Raw genomic sequence first — 24,231 nt, 5'->3', positions numbered from 1 at the left:
CTATTCGAGAGTGAGCATGAGCAGGGGAAGTGCAAAGGGAAAGGGAGATGCAGGGTCCCTTCTGAGCAGGGAGCCTGCAGTGGAGGATCGACCCCAGGACCTGGGATCATGACTTGAGTCGAAGGCAGATGCTCAACCTGTTGATCCACCCAGGTGCCCCTAAATTCTCAAATTCTTAATCTCATTCTAAAATGGTCACACTTTAGAATTCAAAATTATAGAGCACTATTCACATCTACAATTTTGTACTTCATGTCATCTTTGTCTACAACCGCTTTTCCTATTATCTGCCACTCATGATCACAGCTACTTATGTGCCAAGGAGTTGGGAGGTTTTTTTATTTTTAAAATATTTTATTTATTCATTTGAGAGAGAGAGAGAGAACACAAGCAAGGGGAGAGGCAGAGGAAGAGTGAGCAGCAGACTCCCTGCTGAGTTGGGAGCCCTATGTGGGACTCGATCCCAGAACCCGGAGATTATGACCTAAGCTAAAGGCAGATGCTTAATCCCCTGAGCGACCCAGGTGCCCCGAGTTGGGAGTTTTAAACTAAAAGCAAAGGGGAACTTCAAAACTTTGAATCAGAAGAGTGCGATGACCTGAAATGATAAAGCATTATTTTTTCTACAGAACTTGAGCTCTTTACTTCACTTATTCACTTTTACATCCTATGTAGCAAGCTGTACCTTGTACATATAAAAAATTTATGAATTTCACTTGTCCTCTGTGAAAAGAGAAAACCAATAAACTGCCATTTCTTAAGGACTGTTATTCTGAACTGTACTTCCTAATTTCTCATATTAAATTAATGGTAGATGTTTCCTAATGCCTTTTCTCAATGAAATTAGAAAGATGAAAATAAACCCTGCGTGCAGTCCAGATCACTGATGACAAGTCCTTCAGCAGGGGAAACAGATGATAAACAAAACTGAACTGTTTTCTTCTTTCCTTCTATAGTAACAACATAGTAATTTTATAATTTAAAAAACCTGATAATGGAAAAAATATTATTCCCCTCGCTAGAATATTCTTATTATGTTCTGAATTTTGTTAATTTTTCCCTCAACATTTTGTAACAAAAAATTTCACATACCAAAGAGTTGAATGAAATTTATGGGGAACATGGATAAACCCAGCATCTACATCTTTTGAATTTTTCACATTTACTTCATTACAATATGAAGAGCTTGTCATGCCTTACAGGTATGCAGTATGTTGAAGAAAGAATTTTTTAAAGATTTTATTAATTTGTCAGAGAGCATGGGTGCGTACACAGAAGCAGGGGGAGCAGCAGGCAGAGGGAGAAGCAGGTTCCCCGCTGAGCAAGGAGCATGATATGCAGGACTGGAGCCCCCAGGACCCTGGCTGGGATCATGACCCAAGCTGAAGGAAGATGCTTCACTGCCTGAGGCACCCCAGGTGTCCCAGAAATGAGAGAATTTAAAGGAGATGATTTAATTTTGTTTTCTTGATGCATAAATTCAACGTTTTAATCAAATTATCTTAAGTAGCCACTGGTTGATTTAATTAGTTTACTCAGATAATCACTGATACAAAGGGTCTATCTAATATAATGTCATTCAATTAACTGTTAAGTTTTAATGAAATAATGAGCCCATTAATCATTTGGAAAGGAACTTCAAAACCTGCGTTATATTCTCTAGAGTAACCTCTTAGGCCTCCAAGAGTAAACTGGATTTTTGGAAACATCCCAAAGCTTCATTCAAATCCAACTCTGAAAGACTGAAACGGTCCAGTGTCAAAAACCAAAATGGTTATAAATTAATGAGAATGATTTTCCTAGGTATTCTAAAATTAATTTTATCCACTGTCATCACAGAGTCTACTAGTGTCACCCCAACAAAAAGAATGCACCTTGATCTGCTCTAGTTGTTGCTCATATGCCATTTTACTCCACAGCTTTGAGACAAAACCCAAGTATATGTAAGAATTTAATATATGATAAAGTTGGTATCTGAAATCAGATACAAGGGGAGAATTACTAAATATAGTGATGGGAAGTGTTCTTTTGAAAAACAAACAAACAAACAAACAAACCAACAAAAAAAAACCAGGGATCCTTAATTTTCATTAGTGTATTTCTCCAATTTAAGCATGTAGTCTCCTTTAGAGGAAAAAAAATTGCCACAATACCTAAAGGTTGACTTAATATATTTTTAATATTTCTCAGATTTGTACTAAGATAAAAATAGGTATACACTCTTTATTCTTAGAGTTCTCATACAACAGAAGCTAAAACATTTATAAATTAAGACCAATAAAATGCACACTAATCACCTTAATATATAATGTAACAAATAATGCTGTTTTGCTCAAATAATAAAAAAATGTTTTGCCCAAAAGAAATAAATCAGATATTTGGTTTAATAGCAAAAAGCTGCAGTTTCAGACTCCATTCTACTTTCAAACTGTTTCTGAAAGTTTTTACAGTATCTTGTTCAAACTAGTACTGATAAACTGAAGCCTTTTTCTCCTTGCAAAGTAATCAGAAAATGAACCAAACATGTTAAATGTTAGCCCTCAAATGCCAATTTTAAAAGGTGTGAATTGACAGAATGAAAAAATAACAACTGACTTTATTCATATCTGCATTAACTACTACTGAATCCAATTAGTTTTAGAATTTGGAACAGAAACATTCTTTACTATTTGCTATTATACTTATTGCCAACGAACTGCTGAGTTATAGGATCCTCCCAACAAAAATGGTGCTGACCATTAGGGTACAGATCTTTTCTGAATAAATTTAAGCCCCTATGTCAAGAACCACATCAGGTATATTATGTGTACAACAACAGCACACCATCATTTTTCTCGTTCTCATGTAATCCATGTCTTGCAGATTCCACAGTTTTATATTTTTTCAAATCAGATTTTAATTTTGAATACTTAACACTATTATTGATGTGCATTTCACTTTCCTCATGTTTGCTAAGAATATGTGATAAATGCTGCCAATCTTTGCACCCATTCTCATTCTTCAGTTGATTTTTCCCTTCCCCAAAAAGTTTGCAATACAAACAAAACACAGAATCTTTTGAAGTAGAATAAAGTAACCAGGACCGAGTGGTTTTATCACCATTTGGAAGAATTCGTGTGTAGTAAGTTTCTGAAAATTTCCTCCCTGTACTGTCTTTTGGAAAGTTAAAATTTCTTACTTGAGGCGGATCATTTTCAACAAGAATGTCCCGTTGTTTAGTATTTAAAACTCGGGGCCATGTACCTGGGTCTGTAGAAAGTACAACTGATATAATGCAGTCTTCTGTTTTTTTCTCTTCCAGTGGCTCTTGAAATTTATCAGCTATGGTTAACACAGAAGAAGTTAAATTCACACTCTGTTTGATCAGTGATGTATCTGTGCTATATTCTGCCAAAACCTGTAGCTCTGGAGTCTTTTCCTTTTTATTCGGTATTCCCTCTTTTTTTTCTAAAACAGTATCCAATGGCCCATATAATTTTCTTTCATTTTCTTCTCTAACAGCATTCCTTTTTCTGTTTTCTGATGCTGACAAATTTTTTGATTTTGTTTCCATCATCTGGGGAGAAATAGATTACAATTTTATCTTAGATTTGTTGAAAGGAGGGACACCTGGGTGGCTCAGTCAGTTAAGCGTCTGCTCTCAGCTCAGGTCATGATCTCAGAGTCCTAAAATCGAGCCCCAGTTGGGATCCCAGAAGGAAGCCAGCTTCTCCCTTTGCCCCTCCCCTCCACTTATGCTTTCTCTCTCAAAATAAATAAATAAAAAGATCTTTAAAATTAATGTATATACAAATGCCCAATAAGCACATGAAAAGCTAATCATTTGTCATCAAAGAACTACCAATCAAAACCACCACATACCACTTCACAACCACTATGACGGCTATAATAAAAGGATATATAATGACAAGTGCTGGACAAGATGTGAAAAAACTGAAACCTTCCTAGGGCAGATGTAGAATGGTACATGTGCCTTGTAAAACAGTCTGGCAATTTCTTTCTTTCTTTTTTTTTTTTTTTTTAAAGATTTGAGAGAGAGAGATCACAAGTAGGCAGAAAGGCAGGCAGAGAGAGAGGGGGAAGCAGGCTCCCCACTGAGCAGAGAGCCCAATGAGAGGCTAGATCTCAGGACCCTGAGATCAAGACCTGAGCTGAAGGCAGAGGCTTTAACCCACTGAGCCACCCAGGTGCCCCAGCCTGGCAATTTCTTAATTAGTTACCATATGACCCACCAATACCAGAATGAAAATGCAGGTCTAAAAAGACTTGTACAAATTATTCATAGCAACATTATCATAATAGCCAAAAAGTAGGAATAATTCAAATGTCCATTACTGATAGATAAATACAAAATGTGGGTGTTATCCATACAATGGAATACTATTTGGTGATAAAAACAAGTTATATGCCACAACATGGATGAACCTTGAAAACAGTATGATATGTAAAAGCCAGTCACAAAGTATCACATATTGTGTGATTCCATTTAATAAAAACACATAACTGATTTTAGAGTCAATAAAATCTAAAAAAAATAAAAATAACAAAAATGTATACAATGTGAATGGCACCCTATTAGCTGTAATATTTTTGTATACAGCACAACTTGAACACTGCATTTGGTAATGTTTAAAAAACTAAGAACCTTGGGGTACCTGGGTGGCTCAGTCGGTTAAGTGTCCAACTCTTGATTTTGGCTCAGGTCATGATCTCAGGATTGTAAGATCAAGTCCCTCATCGGGCTTTGTTCTCAGGGCAGAGTCTGCTTAAATTCTCTCTATCTGCTCCTCCTACCTCTAAAATAAATAAATTCTATATACAAAACAAACCAACTAAAAGCTTTGTTTTGATTTAACCCTGAAAGCAACACTGGCAGCATGAAGTAAAAAAAGCAGAAGCAACATAATCAAATTCATACTTAGAAAGGTTGCTCTGATTGTATTATGGATTTTTTTTTTAAGATTTTATTTATTTATTTGAGAGAGACAGATAGTGACAGAGAGAGAGAGCGCAAAAATGGGGAGGAGACGGAGAAGCAGGCCCTCCGCTGAGCAAGGAGCCCAATGTGGGGCTCAATTCCAGGACCCTGGGATCATGACCCAAGCTGAAGGCAGACACTTAATCGACTGAGCCACCCAGATGCCCATATTATGGATTTCTAGCTGTAAGGAAGACCAAGGATACAGAGACAATCAGAAGCTACGGTAGTTTAATTCTGGCAAGAGATGATGGTAGCTATACATCTAGGGCTGTAGGAGTAGAGACAGGATAGAGTTGAGAGATATCTGGATTATTGGTACTGAGTGGCTCTGGAGGCTAAGGAAGAGGAAGGAGTAAAGAATGACCCTAAGTTTCTGCCTGGGCATCTGATTGAATGGTGGGATCATTTACTGATAGAGGAAACAGAGCAAAAACAGGTCTGGAGTTTCAGTTTTAGACAAGGAATTTGTGGAATATTCAAATGGATATATTAGTCTATAATTGAAAAAAGATCTATCTACACACAAATGGAAAAAATTAAAATAAAAAAAGGAAAAAAGGAAATACCACCTACAGATATATTTTGGAAGTTACCAAAATCTATTCATTGAATTATGGGATTGGATGAAACTGTATTGAAAAGGCATATAAAAAGGCCAAAAGAAGGTCAGTTACTATAGTTAGTGTTATCTTTTATATAACCAAACCCAAGCTTAGTCTTGTTTCTCCTTCCTGAGTTTTCCAGTAATGAACAGATATTCAACTTGTTATAGCCATAATTCTCAATGGATGGGCCATGTCCCAACTGTCTGACCTCGGGCAAGTTACTTGACCAATGAAGGTTCAATTTCTTTGGCAATAAAATGAAGATATCAACTGCACCTAACTAGGGAGACTGTTTAGATGATCAAATGTAAAAATACATGTAAAACTGTATTGGGCACCACAGTAAAATTATGTTAGCTATTATTACTGGCATGAACGCTAACAATGATACTGTGATCATTTGATAATTACTGAATATGGTCTAATATCAAGAACTGATAATAAGAAGACAAAGGTGGCTCATCTAAACACTCATGGGTTTTCTGCTTATTCTAGGTTCCAAGATTAAACTGGTTATCTCTTTTCCTATCTGTGTCTTCAGGTATCTTTCTGGGGACATTCAACTGAAATTCTCTGAAAATGAAGTTCAAAAATACCCTAGTGCAGTACTACATCTCTCATAACCAAAATTTTTACTGGTGACCTGAATGAAAACTGAGGCTAAGTAAAAACAGGTGAGCAGGCACCAGTTTAACTAAAACACTGAAAAGAAAGGTACCAAGATGAAGAGCACTGTATTTATTGACAGAATCTCTTTTCACTCTCAATAGTGTCCCAGTAAAATGGTTAAGTCACCCCACATATAAGGCTACTAATTCTGAAGATTACTAAACTGAATGAGATATAGATCCTGGCTTCAGGGAACCTACCACTTATTAAGGGCAATAAGGCACATGTATAATTAAATATTCATGTCAGATGCAGTAAAGCCAACTAAGGTTTTGGACTGAGGTCAAATCTTATTTGGGGTATAAGACACTTTCTCTGAACTTCAGTATCTTTAACATATTGTAAAAGTTTTATTCAATCAAAATTGAATATACATTTAATATAAATCAACAACTAGCTATATCTGGTTAATTAAACAGCACTCCCCTTCCACCTTTACCCATTTTTGCTTTCCCAGAAGTTAATCACTTTTACCACTATTAGCTAATTCGCTTGGTGTTTATGTCCAAATCTCAAAGTAATATGTTTTATCACTATTTACGGGCTTTTCCTCCTAGTTTCAGACATCACAAATTGGCTTTTCAATAAGGAAGATAGAAATTTAGTTTTCTTCCTTCTCAGTGTATTTACCATGTGTACCATCCAGCCACCTATTTATCCTCTGTTGTAGGATTTCTTTTTTTTTTTTTTTTTAAAGATTTTATTTATTTATTTGACAGGCAGAGATCAGAAGTAGGCAGAGAGGCAGGCAGAGAGAGAGGAGGAAGCAGGCTCCCTGCTGAGCAGAGAGCCCAATGTGGGGCTCGATCCCAGGACCCTGGGATCATGACCTGAGCCGAAGGCAGAGGCTTTAACCCACTGAGCCACCCAGGCGCCCCTGTTGTAGGATTTCTTAACTGTCATGCTATTGACATCTAGAGCCAGAAAATTCTTTATTGTGAGGGCCTGTTCCATGCATTGCAGGATGTTTAGCAGCATCCCTGACCCCCCACCCAGTGGATGCCAACTATGATAGTGAAAAATATTTAGATGTTGCCAAATGTCCTTAGGGGGAAAAATGACCCTTGGTTAGGTCATTGGGTAAAATCAAGATTCAAACTTTACATTTATAACTGTGTATGCTATTCTCAGATAAACCACTAACTGTAAGATTTCAGTTTTTCCTTAAAGTCTTCTACTATTACTAAGACTTTTTATTGTGAAAAGGCCTGTCACTAACCATTAATGTGGTGGTGTGGGGGGGTACATCATTTATAAAACATCTATATTTTACGGAAATATTCTTGTATTTGCCAACTGTTTATGAGGTATTTTGCATCACTGAGATATACACAGCAGAATGGAGAGACTTTCTCTTGCGGATGAGAGTGGCAGATAATATAGTAATTCAAGAAAGTCTGGATATATAATTGCTGCCTATTTTGACTATGTGTATTTTCTTGTTTTTACTTCCTTTGGTTTTCATTTAGGAGTAAAAAGTGGGTCATCTATGTGCAAGCTTCATACTCTTCAGATAATAAGCATTACATGTGTGTAAAGTTTATGAGCTCATTGCCTTTAACAAAAAGTCATAGTCGAAGCAGATATAAGTAAATCATCCATTAAAAAAAAATACTTGTAAAAATATTAAGACCTTATAAAAACACTGGTTCACTACCAAATTAGTTCACTGTATTTTTACCATGCACTCATTTGTTGTTTTTTTTTAAAGATTTTATTTATTTATTTGAGAGAGAGAGAGATCATAAGTAGGCAGAGAGAGAGAGAGAGTGGGAAGCAGGCTCCCCGCTGAGCAGAAAGCCCTATGTGGGGCTGGATCCCAGGACCCTGGGATCATGACTGGAGTCGAAGGCAGAGGCTTTAACTCACTGAGCCACCCAGGTGCCCTGCCATGTACTCTTCTGAAAAGATAACATCTATGCTCAATTGTTTTTGCCTATTTTGTTTTTGAAGATTTTTATTCATTCATGACAGACAGAGACAGACAGAGGGAGAAGCAGGCTCCCCAAGGAGCAGGGAGCCCAATGCAGGACTTGATCCCAGGATTCTGGGATCATGACCGAGGCCGAAAGCAGACGTTTAACCATCTGAGCCACCCAGGTGCCCCATTTTTGCCTATTTTAAACTGTTCATTGTTCTCGTCTATAAGCCACATCCAAAAGCTTTACTAAAAATGAGGTACGGTATATATAAAGAAAATAATAAAGGTAACATATAGAAGTCTTCCTTTAAAAACTTAAAAGTTAACTATAGACACCTATTGTTTCTTCTATAATAAGTCTTGCACACTTCAGAGTTACTTTTCCCTTAAACTAACCACTAATATCCTCATCCAGTGAAATAGGGGTTACGAATATTCCTGGTTTTGCATTTATGACCCATCTTGAATAAATTTTTTTGTATGGGAAAAAAAATGGGGTCAAAGCTCATTTATTTCCAAATAACCAAAAATGCATCCAACCTTGTTAAAAAAATCTTACTTTTCTCATTAAAATTATATGGTACCAATTGATGGAAGATAGTAGAGTAGGAGGGTTTTGAGCTCACCTTGTTCCATGGATGCAAGAAGAGAACAGCTATACCCAACACAACTAACTGGAAATGACCTAAAGACTGGCAGAATACATCTTCCATGGCTAATCATAGAAGCCCACATCGAAAAGAGATGTACTTGGGAACCAAATACCTGGTGTAACTAACCACAACTAGGAGGGACATCACAAGCGTGGAGAAGAAAGGCTTAGATTCCACACAGGGCACCCTTGACACTGGGGACCTGCACTGGGAAGATGAGTTGCTGTAATGTATAGCTTTGAAAACCAGCAGGGGTTAACTCCAGAAGCTTTAAAAATCAGTGGGCTTAACTCCAGGACAGCTGGAGGGTGATAGAAAACTAAGTCCTCGCCCTTAAAGAGGCAGCATACTAAATAATGACCTGAAACATAGAAGAGAAGTAACAGTTTGAAAGGCATCTGAGGTACACATGAAGATTTATTGACTTGTCTGAGAAAGTGTGCCAGAGGGGCAGGATCTACAGATTACTCTAAGAAAAGTGCTGGTGGGTACCATTCCTCCCACCCCTAGCTTAGATAACTGGTCATTTGCAATGGCCAACACAAATACTCTCCATTTACCTTGCTAGCACTGTGTGCCCTGCCCCATCCAACCAGGCAGCCTCAGCTGGGACTGACATTACTCTAAAGTGATTCCCACCCTGGGAAAGTGGGGGGAAATAAGCCCACCCACCATGCCTACAATTCTTGTAGCTGGGAATCTTAGCTGGCAGCACAGGGAGCAAGACCTGCCCTTTAATGCACTTATAGCTGTGACAGAAAGGGAAACTGCAGACTACTAGGCTGATGGCTGCCCCACCCATCAATGAGACCACAACAGCTGCCTGCAGCAGCCATGAACAGGTTCCTCAAGAGCACCCGGAGCAAACCCTGCCCAGTGCACCCACACCAAACAAAGTGGGTCATTATAGGTGGGTGGAATGAAGGCAACTGTGGCTCAGTTACAACAGGAGGGTACACACAGCCCACACAAGGGACACCCCTGGAGCATTTGATTCTGGTGACTAGGAGAAATTGTGTTATAGGGCACCACAGGACTTCTACATAACACCACCATTTTCAAGACAAGGATATGTAGCTGACCTTAATATGGAGAAAAAAACACAGAAAATTAGATAAAATGAGACAGAGGAATGTGGCCCAAATGAAAGAACTGGACAAAACTACAATAAAAAAGCTAAATGAAATGGAGATAAGCAATGTGCCTGACAAAGAAGTCAAAGTAATGCTCACAAAGATACTCACTGGACTTGAGAAAAGAGTAGATGAACTCAGTAAGAACTTCAACAAAGGGACAGAAAATACAAAAAAAGAACTAGTCAGAGCTTAAGAATTCAGTAACTGAAATAGATTAGAAGAAGCAGAAGAACAGAGCAGCAATCTGAAAGAGTACTGGCAATCATTCAAGCTAAACAGCAGAAAGAAAAAAGAAAAAAAAACAAGAAAAGGTTAGCAACATCATTAAGCATAACAACATTTGCAGTGTAAGGATGCCAGAAAGAAACTTATTTCAATAAATAATAGCTGAAAACCTCCCTTATATGGGGAGGTAAAAAGGTTTAGGAAGCAGAGAGAGCCCCTAACAAGATGAACCCGAGAAGGTCCATGCCAAGACACATAATAATGAAAATGGCAAAAAGTAATAATAAATACAGAATTTTTAAAGAAAAGAAAATAGTTACAGAAAAGGGAAACCTAAGGCTATATCAGCTGATTTTTCATCAGAAACTTTGCAGCCCAAAACAAAGTGGTATGATATATTCGAAGTGCTGAAAGAAGAAACCTATAACCAAGAATACTTTACCCAACAAGATCATCATCCAGAATAGGAGAGTTTCCCAGACATACAACAGTTAGAGTTCATCACCACTAAACCAGTCTTAAAAGAAATGTTAAAGGGAAATTTTAACAGATGGTCTTAGCCAAAAGGCCGAGAAGTGATTAAAGGGAATTTTTAAAAGATTTTATTTATTTCTTTGAGAGAAAGAGAGCAAGAAAGAGAGAAAGCATATGAGTGGAGAGGAGGGACAGAGGGAGAGGGAGAAGCAGACTCCCCACGGGGCTCCATCCCAGGATCCTGGGATCATGACCTAAGCCGAAGGTAAAAGCTTAAGTGCCTGAGCCACCCAAGTACTCCAGGAATTCTTTCTTTTAAAGATTTATTTATTTTAGAGAGTATATGTCGGGGGAGTTCAGGGGGAGAGGGTAAGAGAGAAGGGAAGCAGACTCTTGGTTGAGCATGGAGCCCGATGCAGAACTTGATCCCAAGACTCTGAGATCACAACCTGAGCCAAAACCAGAGTCACACACTTAACTGACTAACCCACCCAGGGGCCCCACAAGAAATGTTAAAGAGAATTCTTTAACTGGAAAGAAAAGGTCATAAGTTACAGAAAATTACGAAAAGAAAAAAATTCACAGGTATAATCTAATATATAGTAAAGGTAGTAGATTAATCAATTATAAAGCCATTATGGAGGTTAAAACACAAAAGAAGTAAAATCTATTGCACCTACAAAAATTAGTTCAGGAATATGCAAAATAAAAGGATGTAAGTAAAATATGACATCATATACATAAAATGTGGAAAGAAAGTAAAAATGTAGTGCCTTCAGAATGTGTTTGAAATAACGCAACCATCAACTTAACAGAGACTGCTATACATGTAAGATGTTAAATATGAACTGAATGGTAACCACAAATCAAAAACTTGTCATACACAAAAAATAAAGACAAAGGAATTCAAGCATAACATTAAAGAAATCCATCAAACCATAAGGTAAGACAGCAAGAAAGGACATACAGTTGTAAATATCTATGCACCAAACACAGGATACATAAATACATAAAATAAGTGTTAACAGAAATAAAAGAGAAATTGATAGTAATAGAGTAACAGAGGGGACATTAACACCTCACCTGCATCAATGGATAAATCATCTAGACTACAAATCAACAAGAAAACTATGGTTTTGAATAACACATTAGACTGGATGGGTTAAACAGGTATATACAGAACATTCCATCCCAAATCAGCAGAATACTTTCTTTTTAAGTGCACAAGAAAACACTCGCTTGGACAGATCACATGTTAGGCCACAAAATAAGTCTCAATAAATTTAAGACTGAAATCATATCAAGCACCTTTCCTGAGAACAGAGTATGAAACTATAAGTCAATTGTAAGAAAAAATGGGAAAAAGCCAAATACATGGAGGCTAAAAAACATTCTACTAAACAATCAATGAATGGGTCAATGAAGTTACGAAGAGAAAATAAAAATAAATATGGAGGTAAATGAAAATGATAAATGAAGATGGCCCAAAATTTTGGGAAGAGGAGAGTTTATAGCAACACAGGCCTACTTTTTTTTTTTTAAGATTTTATTTATGTATTTGACAGGCAGAGATCACAAGTAGGCAGAGAGAGAGAGAGGAGGAAGCAGGCTCCCTGCCAAGCAGAGAGCCCGATGTGGGGCTCGATCCCAGGACCCTGGGATCATGACCCGAACCGAAAGCAGAGGTTTTAACCCACTGAGCCACCCAGGTGCCCCAACACAGGCCTACTTTAAAAGAGCAAAACAACGGGGCGCCTGGGTGGCTCAGTGGGTTAAAGCCTCTGCCTTCAGCTCAGGTCATGATCTCAGGGTCCTGGGATCAAGCCCCGCATCAAGCTCTCTGCTCAGCAGGGAGCCTGCTTTCCCCTCTCTCTCTGCCTGCCTCTCTGCCTACTTGTGATCTCTGTCTGTCAAATAAATAAATAAAATCTTTATAAATAAATAAATAAATAAAATAAAAAGGCAAAACAAATCTCGAACAATCTACCATAAACTTAAAAGAGCTAGAAAAAAGAACAAAGCGAGTCCAAAGCCAGTAAAATGAAGAGAATAACAGAGTAAAAATAAATTCAGAGATTAAAAACACAACAGAAAAGACCATTTGAAAAGATAAAATAGAATAATTGATAAAGCATTAGCCACCCATCAAGAAAAAAAGAAAACTCAAATAAAATCAGAAATGGAGAATAATGACACTACAGAAACACAAAAGATTTTAAGAGGATATTACAAAAAATTATATGCCATCATAGAGACAACCTAGAAGACATGGGTAAATTCCTAGAAAAATATAATCTTCCAAAACTCAATTAATATTCAAAAAACTCTCAACAAAAGTCCAGGACTGGCTTCGTAAGTGAATTCTACCAAACATTTAAGAAAAGTTAATACCAAAAAAGAGAGAGAGAGAGAGAAAGAAGAAAAGTTAATACCTATTCTCTAAGAGAAGAAGGAAAATTAGCTTAAAATTAACCAATAGATTTCAAAACTCATTTGAGATGGGAGCTGAATGACAGATCGACAAAAATGGAACTAAATGAGATTCTAAGATAAATTTGGTTAATGTAAAGCTAACAGGAAGAAGCTATTGTATACTTGATCATTTAAAATGCACTGAAAAGGGGTGCCTGGGTGGCTCAGTGGGTGAAAGCCTCTGCCTTCAGCCCAGGTCATGATCCCAGGGTCCTGGGATCAAGCCCTGCATCGGGCTCTCTGCTCAGCAGGGAGCCTGCTTCCTACTCTCCCTCCTACTTGTGATCTCTGTCTGTCAAATAAATAAATAAATAAATAAATAAAATCTTTTTTTTAAAAAAAATAAATAAATAAAATAAAATGCACTGAAAAGAATTACCTGTTTATATTCATTGACACAACCTTGGCAGCAAAATCTTGTCTGCTGACCTTCAATGATCAGGACATTGTTTCCAGCACTTTTACTGGGCAAGTACTCTCCACACTGTTCACAGCAATTCATTATCAGACCATTGGCTAACCTGTACTTATTAAAGCACTGGTTACTGCACAGCTTATGTATTACATTATTAACGCTGACTTCATGGCGAATCTAAAAGAAAAGCCAGAATTTATTAAATAGAGTCAGATTAACACAATAAGCAATGAGACAAAAATACAACTCCCCCCACCACTCCAAAAAAACCTCAAAACAAAAAAATCAACCTCTAGTAATTTCTCAGTGGAAGAAATATTCAGGGAAAAGACTGAAAAGCACATTTTGTCATTCTTTCATTTTTATCTCTGATTTCTTTGTAAAACCGATTTTACAAAAGAAAAGATTCGTAGAACAAAAAAAACACCTATAAAATCAGTAATAACTTCTCCAGAGACACTTAAGAACTAGAAGAAATGAAGTGGTTTAGAAGACTTTGATATGACCTTCTTCAAAGAAATGGATTAGGAATTTCTGGTATTAAAATTCATTGTCCTAGAAAATTTATGGGAGGGGCTAAAGAAATAATATTACCATATTCAGGATGGTATCTGTATATAAGCAAGGTGGTTCTTGCTTTGCTCAGTTCTGTAGTAACTAAGATAAAATCATGTCCTCAACTTGCAAGACTCTGGGAAACACCAAATTCAGTCACCAAGGACTGTGTTAAGTGAAGACTGCCTTCTTTCAGCAACTGGAAAGATGGCAATACCACTTAAGAAATATGAGGGTATCAACACACTTCCACTCCACTTGTTCTACATGTTCTTGTACCAGGATTGGTTGCATCTTTCACATCCTGAACCTATACTTTTATTTAGAGTGACTAGTAAGAACAAAATTCACCACAGAACTATTGCTTTGTTTAGGAGCATGTTCAATTTCATGGAAACAGCAGTGTACTTTCCATAGCATACAAACGGGGTATCTGTTCCTAAGAGAGTTAGTTCTAACATATCCTTATCCTTCCCCTTAATATCCAGGGCATTATTATGTAGATGGCAGAGCATATAATAACACTGAAAAGCTAAAATTATCCCTGTTAACCTAGATAATAACTGAAGTAAGATATAAAAATCCAGACCTCTGTTAGTTTACTACAGATTATACATCTTGATTTATTAATTCTTTTTCTAAGATTCTGGTTGTCTTCATAGGGAGGCAAAGACGTACTACAAAATTCTTGGGAGGAGTCTCTTGACTCAACTTGAGGAACAGTAGTAGCCTTTTTTGTAGGTACATCTCTGAAACCAAAGATACAGACATAATCTAAGAATACTGCACTTTAATAAAAGTCAAGTATATGAACAATAAACAACATTTTTTGTTTTTTCATGATTTAATCCTAGGAATCAACTATAACTTTTGGATCTAACAAAACCTATTTTTTTGGTTTCATTGTCAAGTGTTCCTAATTAATATGGCAAGAGATGATTTGGAGGTAAAAACATTTTGTAACAAAGAACCTTATCACAGGTTATTATGACTTTTTGAAGCATTCAAAAAGGGTGGCAACAACTTGGTAGAACTAAGGTAAAAGATGGGAAAGGGATGAGGCAAAGACAGTGGCAGGGAGAGGGTCAATTTATTTCTATATCTACATTCCATTTCCTGCCAAGAATAAGGACAGTACAAATGAACCCATAGCTCTGATACACTTTAGGATAACTCAAGCTCAAAAACCTGAAGATACCTTTGCAACAATTGTATCCATGAATCTGTGCAGCTCTCCAATTACATTCAACATACATCTATACTGCCACAATTCAACTATATGAAGCCATGTTGAAAAGTACAGCTTACTTTTTACTTGTAACATTGCGTTTCTGTGGAGTGCCCTTATGAGAGAAAGAAGAAAGGCAGGTGGTAGAACAAAAAAGGTGAACTGATCCTTTTCGTTGATAAGCTGTCTGTCCCTTCTGTAAAGGTTTTCTGCAGTGTGCACAAGTGATTTTAGCTGGTTTTGTAAGTTGCTGTTGGACTGAAGACTGGAAAATCTGTTTAGGAAGGGAGGCCACTGGTGCTAAAGAATCCACACCTGGCTGTTTCTGATTACGGGGAAATGATGCTGACTGGGAGATCCAAGAATCTTAAAAATAAAACATACAAGAAAAAGTCATGGAACAAGTCAAAATCACATCAGAAAATTATGTTAAATTTTCATTTTGCGTAAGTTTAACAGAATAATGACGAAGCCCTATAAGCAAGTGGTTAAAGTCAGGCAGCCCTGTTGCACAATCCCAGGGGAATGCCTCACTTTGTGTTTTTTTTTTTTTTTTTTTTTTTTTTTGTGAGAGAGAATCTTAAGCAGGCTCCAAGCCCAGTGAGGAGCCTGATGGGGGTGGGGATGGATGTGGGACACTCGATCTCATGATCCTGATATCATGACCTGAGCCAAAATCAAGAGTTGGATGCTTAACCGTCTGAGCCACGGAGGTACCCCTTCACTTTGTATTCACAGTGAACGATACTCTATTGTGAAAAATGTAGTATGTGTTGACCCTTGAATCAGGTAATGCGGTAATCATCACTTAAGTCAGAGACCCCAAGTTCAAAATGCATCTTTTTTTTTTTTTTAAAGAATTTTATTTATTTAACAGAGAGAGAGACAGCAGGAGAGGGAACACAAGCAGGGGGAGTGGCACAAGGAAAAGCAGGCTTCCTGCTAAGCAGGGAGCCTGATGAAGGGCTCAATTCCAGGACCCCAGGATCATTACCTAAGCTGAAGGCAGATGTTTAACCAACTGAGCCATCCAGGCACTCCCCACTCCAAACACTTTTTAAAGCAACTATTTCTACAATTCCTTCTCAGCCTTCTAAATATTATTCCATAATCATTAATACAGGTGATAGGTTAATCTGGAAGACTCAGTTTTCCTAACTTCACGACAGGGACCCCTCCATCATATATTATTGTTAGCTTCAAAATGGTACAGTATTATGTAAAGGTAACAGTGTTTCTCAAACTTTAACATGCATGAGATCACTTGGGAATCTTTTTTAAACAGAGATTCTAGGGTTGCCTGACTGCCTGTTGGTAGAGCATGTGACTTTTGATCTCGGGTTTGTGAACTTGAGCCCCATGATGGATGTAGCAATTACTCAGAAATAAAATCATATATATAATATGCATTTATATACACACGTGTATATACATGTATATTCATACACACACATCTATATAAATATAAATCCATTCATTCAAAATCAACAGGTCTAGGGAAGGGTGTAAAGTTCCCCATTTCTAACTCCTGCATGATGGTAAAGCTTTGAGGCCCCAGAGTACTGAATTATTCTATCACTATCTTCAAAAACAGTTTTTGTAGGAGGGCCTCGGTGGTTCAGTTGGTTGAGCATCCAACTCTTGATTTCAGCTCAGGTTGTGATCTCATGGTAGGATCTAGCCCCAGGTCAGGCTCTGAGCTCTGCCAGGAGTTTGCTTGGAAGTTCTCTGCCTCTTCCCCTCCTCTGGCCCCCACCCACCCTCCATCAGGCACTCTCTCTCTAAAATTAAAAATTAAATCTTAAAAAAAGAAAAAAAAAAGCTTTTGTCATTAGTGAGAAATCTATTGCCCCCAAAGGCGTCTCACAGTATTAATACTGAGAACTATATTTTCATTCCTAAATTCCTAACTACTGCTTCTAATTTTCTTTGTCCTATTTCAAGATACCTTTATCCTTTTGAAAAGATTTATTTATTTTTACAAGAGAGAGATTGAGTGTGTGCACCAGTGGCAGAGGGGGTAGTGGGGGGACAGAGGGAGAAGCAGACTCCCCGCTGAGCAGGGAGCCTGGTGCAGGACTTGATCTCAGGACCCTGGGATCATGACCTGAGCCAAAGGCAGATGCCTTTTTTTTTTTTTTTTTCAAAGATTTTACTTATTTATTTGACAGACAGAGATCACAAGTAGGCAGAGAGGCAGACAGAGAGAAAGGAGGAAGCAGGCCCCCCGCTGAGCAGAGAGCCTGATTCGGGGCTCCATCCCACAACCCTGAGCCGAAGGCTTTAATCCACTGAGCCACCCAGGCGCCCCCCAAAGGTAGATGCTTAACTGACTGAGCCACCCAGGTGCCCAAGATACCACCATCTTACAAGCAAAAATAAAACAGATAACAAATACAATTCTTTCATTCTACAGAATGACAAGCTGGCAAGTATGGAATGTAGTATAATAAAGTTTTTTTTTAATCACCTAGGGCTAAGTTTGATTACAGATGAATTTTCCTACTTTCTGAACCACTCTAAAGAAAATAAAATTACAGGGGCACCTGGGTGGCTCAGTGGGTTGGGCCTCTGCCTTCGGCTTGGGTCCTGGGATCGAGCCCCACACGGGCTCTCTGCTCAGCGGGGAGCCTGCTTCTCCCTTCCTCTCTGCCTCCCTCTCTGCCTACTTGTGATTTCTCTCTCTGTCAAATAAAAAATTAAATAATTAAAAAAAAAAAAGAAAATAAAATTCAGATTCATCTATAGAACAAACATAGGTTGCACTCTGGGACCACTTTTTTATATATCATCCAGATGCCACACTAGATTGAATAAATAACAGGAATAAAAAAAGCAACAATTACAAGATTTTTCATTAGCATTAAAATGGGAGAAATAGGGGTGCCTGGGTGACTCAGATGGTTAACTAGCAGCCCTGGCTCAGGTCATGATCCTTCTCAGCAGGGAGTCTGCTTCTCCCTCTGCCCCTCCCCCCACTCTTGCTCTCTTTCTGTCCCATTGTCTCTCTCAAATAAATAAAATCTTAAAGAAAAAAAAAAATTCCCTCTGCCCCTCCCCCCATGTGCACATCCTCTCTCTCTAAAAATAAATAAATAGGTGCTCCTGGGTGGCTCAGTCAGTTAAGCGGCTGCCTTCAGCTCAGGTCATGATCCCAGGATCCTGGGATCAAGCCCCACATAGGGTTCCCCACTCAACAGAAAGCCTGCTTCTCCCTCTCCTTATGCCTGTCACTCCCCCTGCTGTGCTCTCTCTGTCAAATAAATAAATAAATGAATAATCTTTAAAAATATATTAAAAATATAAAAATAAACAAATGAATCTTTTAAAAATACGGGAGAAATAAAAACTCTGAGCAAAAAATACTGGGCTTTTAAATTTTGTGGACATATCCATAAAGGCAGCATACACAAACACACACACACACACACACACACAATTATGGAATGTGAAACAGCTGCTTAGAACAATAATTAGATTCTGAAAAAAAAATTTAAGACTTTATTTATTTACTTGATAGAAGACACAGAGAGAGAGGAAACACAAGCAGGAGGAGTGGGAGAGGGAGAAGCAAGCTTCCCGCTAAGCAGGGAGCCTGATGCGGGGCTTGATCCCAAGACTCTGGGATCATGACCTGAGCCGAAAGCAGACACTTAACAACTGAGCCACCAGGCGCCCCCTGAAATTTTTTTTTAATATTTTATTTTTAAATATTTACATCTAACATGGGGTTTGAATTCACAACCCTGAGATTAAGAGTCAAATGCTCTTCAAACTAAGCCAGCCAGGTGCCCCAAGATTCTGAAATATCGTTTTCACAGTAGCTTTGATGGCTACATAAATAAAACAAATGTTTCCTTTGTTAATAGCACAACTGTTTTATTTCTCCAAATTTCAAATTTTCTTATTTCATCAATTTTTAAATTTCATTTTATTTTTGGTATTTGTATCTCCAGCTTAAACTTAACCTTTTAATCAAATTCTTCCATGTCCTATCCTAAGAATGTTTTAAGAGGAGAAGGGCCCTAGTAGGTTACTTAGTCCAAATCCTGGTTATATACAAGGAAAATTGAGCCCTAGAAGTTACGTGATTTATCCAAAGCTTAATAAATACTAGATACCCTACTGACTTTTAGACGTTATTCGTTTGTTCTCACATCTAAACTCTTCTGCCTAAAAATATTTCAGCATTTCTACTATAGTGTTGGTGTGCTAATGAGAAAAGTTCTTTTGGTGTCTCACATAAAGAGACACCAAACCCACTTTTGGTGGGTTTTTTGTTTTTGTTTTTTGACTGTTAAAGAATAATGTACACATAAAAGTTTATAAATCTTTATGTGTGGAGCTCAATTAAATTTTTTAAAGTCTTTTTTTTTTTTTTTTTTTTGAGGGGTGGGGAGGGAAAGAGAGAAGGTGAAGCAGGCTTCACACCCAATGCAGAGCCTGATACAGGGCTCAATCTTGACTGAGATCCCGACCTGAACCCATATCAAGAGTTGGATGCTCAACAAATGAGCCACCCAGGCACATGGCTCAATTAAACTTTTTACAGTGAATATATCTGCCTGACCACCACCCACATCAACAAACAGAAAAAGTCCAATATCCCAGAAGCCTTGTCTTTTCTCAATAATTTCCTTCTTTTCCTGTAAGCCATCCCTATTCGGACTTCAAAGATTAGTTTTCTCTTATTTTGAAATTCACATATACTAAAAATCATACAGTATGTACAATTTTGTGGCTGATTCCCTTAACTCAACATCTTGTCTGTAAGGTGCAGTCACATTACGTGCAGTAGTATTCCACTGTGTGGCTAGAACTATTTATCAATCCTACTGTTGATGGACATTTGATTGTTACAAATTTTGACTATGATTTCTGTACACGTCTTTTTTTTTTTTTAAGATTTTATTTATTTATTTGACAGACAGAGATCACAAGTAGGCAGAGAGGCAGGCAGAGAGAGGAAGAAGCAGACTCCCCGCCGAGCAGAAAGCCCGAAGCGGGGCTCGATCCCAGGACCCTGGGATCATGACCTGAGCTGAAGGCAGAGGCTTAACCCACTGAGCCACCCAGGCGCCCCACTGTACACGTCTTTTAATGGTTTCTTAAGGTATTTATCCTGCATAGGGTTTGTAAATGTTCTTGAATTTGTAGGCTAATGTGTTTTTTTTTTGCCATTTTAGAAAATTCTCAATGGTACCTCTTCTGTCTCATTTCTCTCCTCCTCCTCCTGGAACATTAAACACATGGGGCTTTTTGTCAACTATCATAGACATCTTACATTCTTTTCTGGTTTTCCACCTTTCTATGATTCAATCTGGACTTTTTCTTATTTCTTCCAATTCACTTATACTCTTCTTCAGCTATGCCCAACCTGCAGTTAAAACATAGTTCCTTAAAATCTTTATCTAATAATCCTATTATCTGGATCTCTTGTAGGTTCACCTCTACTGTCTCTTCCTTTTCATTTTCTGTGACATGGCCTTGTCTCCTCATGTTCCTGATTGCTTTTTATTGTGCTTATATGGAAAGCTGAGGCTCTGTATTATACCAGCAACCCAAGCCAGAGGTTGGAAGTAGTTTTTCGGGGGGGGGGGGGGGTGTTTGTTTTTTCTACCAGTATCCCTCTTTGTGAACTCCCGTGAATCTGTTGAAAGTTCTTACAGCCTCTGTGTTTTTTCTAGAACTGTGCACCCATAAGAGAAAAGCGGCTTCAAATGACAGATTACTTCTCTGGGACTCCTTCTCTTAGATCTTAGGACATTCATTTTCCCACTGTATTTATGCTCTGTGATGCTTTTGATGCACATTTTATATATTTTGCCCCTTCTCCCCAGTAACTTTCTGCAAGAGGGACTGGAATTACCTTGTCTTTTATTATCAGAAATAGAATGCCCTAGAATCAGAATAATAGCCAGAAATGACTATACTGCAATAAAAATAAAACAGAGGCAAGAGCGATTTCTACATTAAGGTATTTTCTGTGATGAGTTTTTTGCTGTTTATATAAAGATTTGTGATGAGTAGAAACCTTTTGCTGAAAAAGTCAACGCTAGAAGTTAATGAAAGGATTAAATGACTCAAAGGTCCATTCTAATGGATATCATCCTATTTTCATAAGATGAAATGCAAAGGTTTATGTGCATTTTATGCAGAGCCATAATTCTGTATGATAAAATTTGAACCTGTAAGCCCTAGATTTATTTGTAATTCAACTCCAGAAACCTTCATTTTCTTATTTTTTTCCCCTGTTTTGGAAATCCTTCTACTTATAGAAGTAGAAAGCACATAGAAACTAAAGTAAGGGGGAAGAATGGACTTTCCATGGCCTGACATAGACAAGAGGCCACAGTGAAACAGATCCACCCTCTCCGATTGCTCTCGGCAAGATCCATCAAAGCACTGCCACAAGCCTGACAGTTTGTGAGCATCCCAGAGGAGGGCCAGCACAACTCCAGAGAGAGTCCTGCCCCGGGAGAGTGGAGGACAACCATATGCCAATCTGCCTGCAGGCCCCGCCCACCACCAAAAGCTTCTCAGGGGACAACACAGGGAAAGTGCCTGCAGTCAGGGCTACTTCAGCTCTGGTGGACAACTGGTCTGACTCAACTCAAGCCCAAGGTGGCCCCCGACTGTCCCACTAACACCACGGGGACCAGACTGTGCCCACAACAGACAGAGAGCCATCGCAGGCAGGACTAAAGGCAAACATGGCTCCACCACAAGAGCAGGACACCCCTGGGGAAACACACGTAGGAGACACCCCTAAAGTACCAGGTTCTGGGGAACAGCGGACACTGCACTGCAGGACCTCTTTGTCATAAAGCCACTACTTTCAAGTGTGGGAGACATCACTTACTTTCCTAACACAGAGAAACAGACACAGCAATAGACAGAATGAGGATATAGAGGAATATGTCCCAGATGAAAGAACAGAAACAAATCACAGCAAGAGACCTAAGCAAAATGGAGATAAGAAACATGTCTGAGGGGCACCTGAGTGGCTCAGTGGGTTAATCCTCTGCCTTTGGCTCAGGTCATGATCCCAGGGTCCTGGGATCAAGCCCCACATCGGGCTCTCTGCTCAGCAGGAAGCCTGCTTCCCCCCTCTCTCTCTGCCTGCCTCTCTGCCTACTTGTGATCTCTCTCTGTCAAATAAGTAAATAAAAATTAAAAAAAAAAAAAAAAGAAAGAAAGAAACACATCTGATACTGAATTTAAAATAATGTTCATAAAGATCATCGCTGGAGGGGCACCTGGGTGGCTCAGTGGGTTAAAGCCTCTGCCTTCGGCTCAGGTCATGATCTCAGGGTCCTAGGATCGAGCCCCGCATCGGGCTTTCTGCTCAGCAGGGAGCCTGCTTCCTCCTCTCTCTCTGCCTGCCTCTCTGCCTGCTTGTGATCTCTGTCAAATAAATAAATAAAATATTTAAAAAAAAAAAAAGATCATCGCTGGAATTGAGAAAGGAGTGCAGAACCTCCATGAGACCCTCCACCAAGAGACAGCAGCCTTAAAGAACGAATTAGAGCTACTGGACAGAAAAAAAAGTAGACCACCTGGAATAAATAGCAAACGAGGAATTAGAAGAACGGATCAGCCACCTGGAGGACAGAGTTATGGAAAATAATCAAGCTGAGCAGATGAGAGGGGAAAAAAAATACACAAAATGAGAACAGACCCAGGGAACTCAGTGACACCGTCAAGCTTAACAGTCGCATGACAGGGATCGCAGAAGGAGAAGAGCGAGAAAAGGGGGCAGATCTGTCTGAAGAAAGAATAGCTAAGAACTTCCTGAATCTGGAGAAGGAAAGAGAAATACAGATCCAGGAGGCAGAGAGAGCCCGCAACAAAACCAACCCAAAGAGGTCTGCACCAAGACACAAAGTAATTAAGATAGCCAAAAGCAGTGATAAAGAGAGCATTTTAAAAGCAGCAAGAGAAAGGAAAGCAGTGACATACAAGAGAAACCCCAAACAGCTATCAGTGGCTTTTTCAGCAGAAACTCTGCAGGTCAGAAGAAAGTGGCATGATAAATTCCAATGGCTAAAAGGAAAAAAATCTAGAGCCAAGAATACTCTATCCAGCAAGGCTTTCTTTTAGAATAGGAGAGGTAGAGTTTCCCAGAAAAACAAGAGTTAAAAGCAAAACCAGCCATGTCCCTGTCACCCATGATGCCATCGGCCTGTAGGTCCTAAATTCAGTCCAGCCGCCCTCCTGCCCGAGTGGGCGTGCCACAGCCTGCCACCTGCCAAGTCAATACGCCTTCACCAGAGATTGACGAGGACTCAAACTGACACTCTTCCCCTCAAATTTCAGCCCTGTGCTCAAGTCTGTGTGCAAAAGTGGGCATAATTATAACAGCAGAATGAAGCATCCCAATCCCACACAGTGACACTAATTCTGTGGCATATATCATGGATAAGAAGATTGTACTAGGCTGAGAACACCTCCAACAAGCAATCAAAGAACACATACAGCATGAGGCTAATTACTAAAAGAAACAAACCCAGGAAAAATAAAACAGGATGAAATCAGAGAGGGAGACAAACCGTAAGAGACTCTTAATCATAGGAAACAAACTGTGGGCTGCTGGAAGGGAGGTAGGAGGGAGGATGCGGTACATGGGGGACAGGCATTAGGGGGGGCACTTGATGGAATAAGCACTGGGTGTTCTATGCAACTGATGAATCACTGAACTCTACCTCTGAAACTAATTATACACTATATGTTACTTAACTGAATTTAAATAAAAAAGAAACCCCCACACACACAAAAAAGAAACTGAAGTAAGACACTCTGACTCAAAGTAGCAAAATAATAATAATAATAAAGTTGATGCCATCTTCTTCTACAAGTCTGGGAGAATTTAGTTTTACTAATGCTAACAGCAAGCA

At 38.7% G+C, this 24,231-nt stretch overlaps 1 protein-coding gene across 4 annotated transcripts in view; it reads right to left on the bottom strand.

The window, feature by feature from the left end:
- Positions 1 to 374: 374 nt before the first annotated feature.
- The window catches only part of ZMYM5 (zinc finger MYM-type containing 5), a 37,646-nt gene continuing 13,789 nt past the window's right edge, over positions 375 to 24,231 (bottom strand). For 3 of the 4 annotated variants that reach the window (XM_080798289.1, XM_080798290.1, XM_080798291.1), the window contains exons 5-8: positions 15,415 to 15,700; positions 14,696 to 14,855; positions 13,516 to 13,728; positions 375 to 3,556 (exon numbers count right to left, since the gene is read on the bottom strand). In XM_080798289.1, coding sequence (XP_080654415.1) covers positions 2,801 to 3,556; positions 13,516 to 13,728; positions 14,696 to 14,855; positions 15,415 to 15,700 — 1,415 coding nt within the window. In that variant the 3' untranslated portion in view covers positions 375 to 2,800. The remainder of the gene's footprint in view (positions 3,557 to 13,515; positions 13,729 to 14,695; positions 14,856 to 15,414; positions 15,701 to 24,231) is intronic. The other variant, XR_013966529.1, reaches the window with a different exon arrangement.

Source organism: Martes martes (genome assembly GCF_963455335.1).
Source record: "Martes martes genome assembly, chromosome: 3".
Taxonomy (NCBI): Eukaryota; Metazoa; Chordata; class Mammalia; order Carnivora; family Mustelidae; genus Martes; species Martes martes.
Note: the sequence above shows the minus strand (reverse complement) of the source record. Positions and strands in the feature narration are given on the sequence as shown.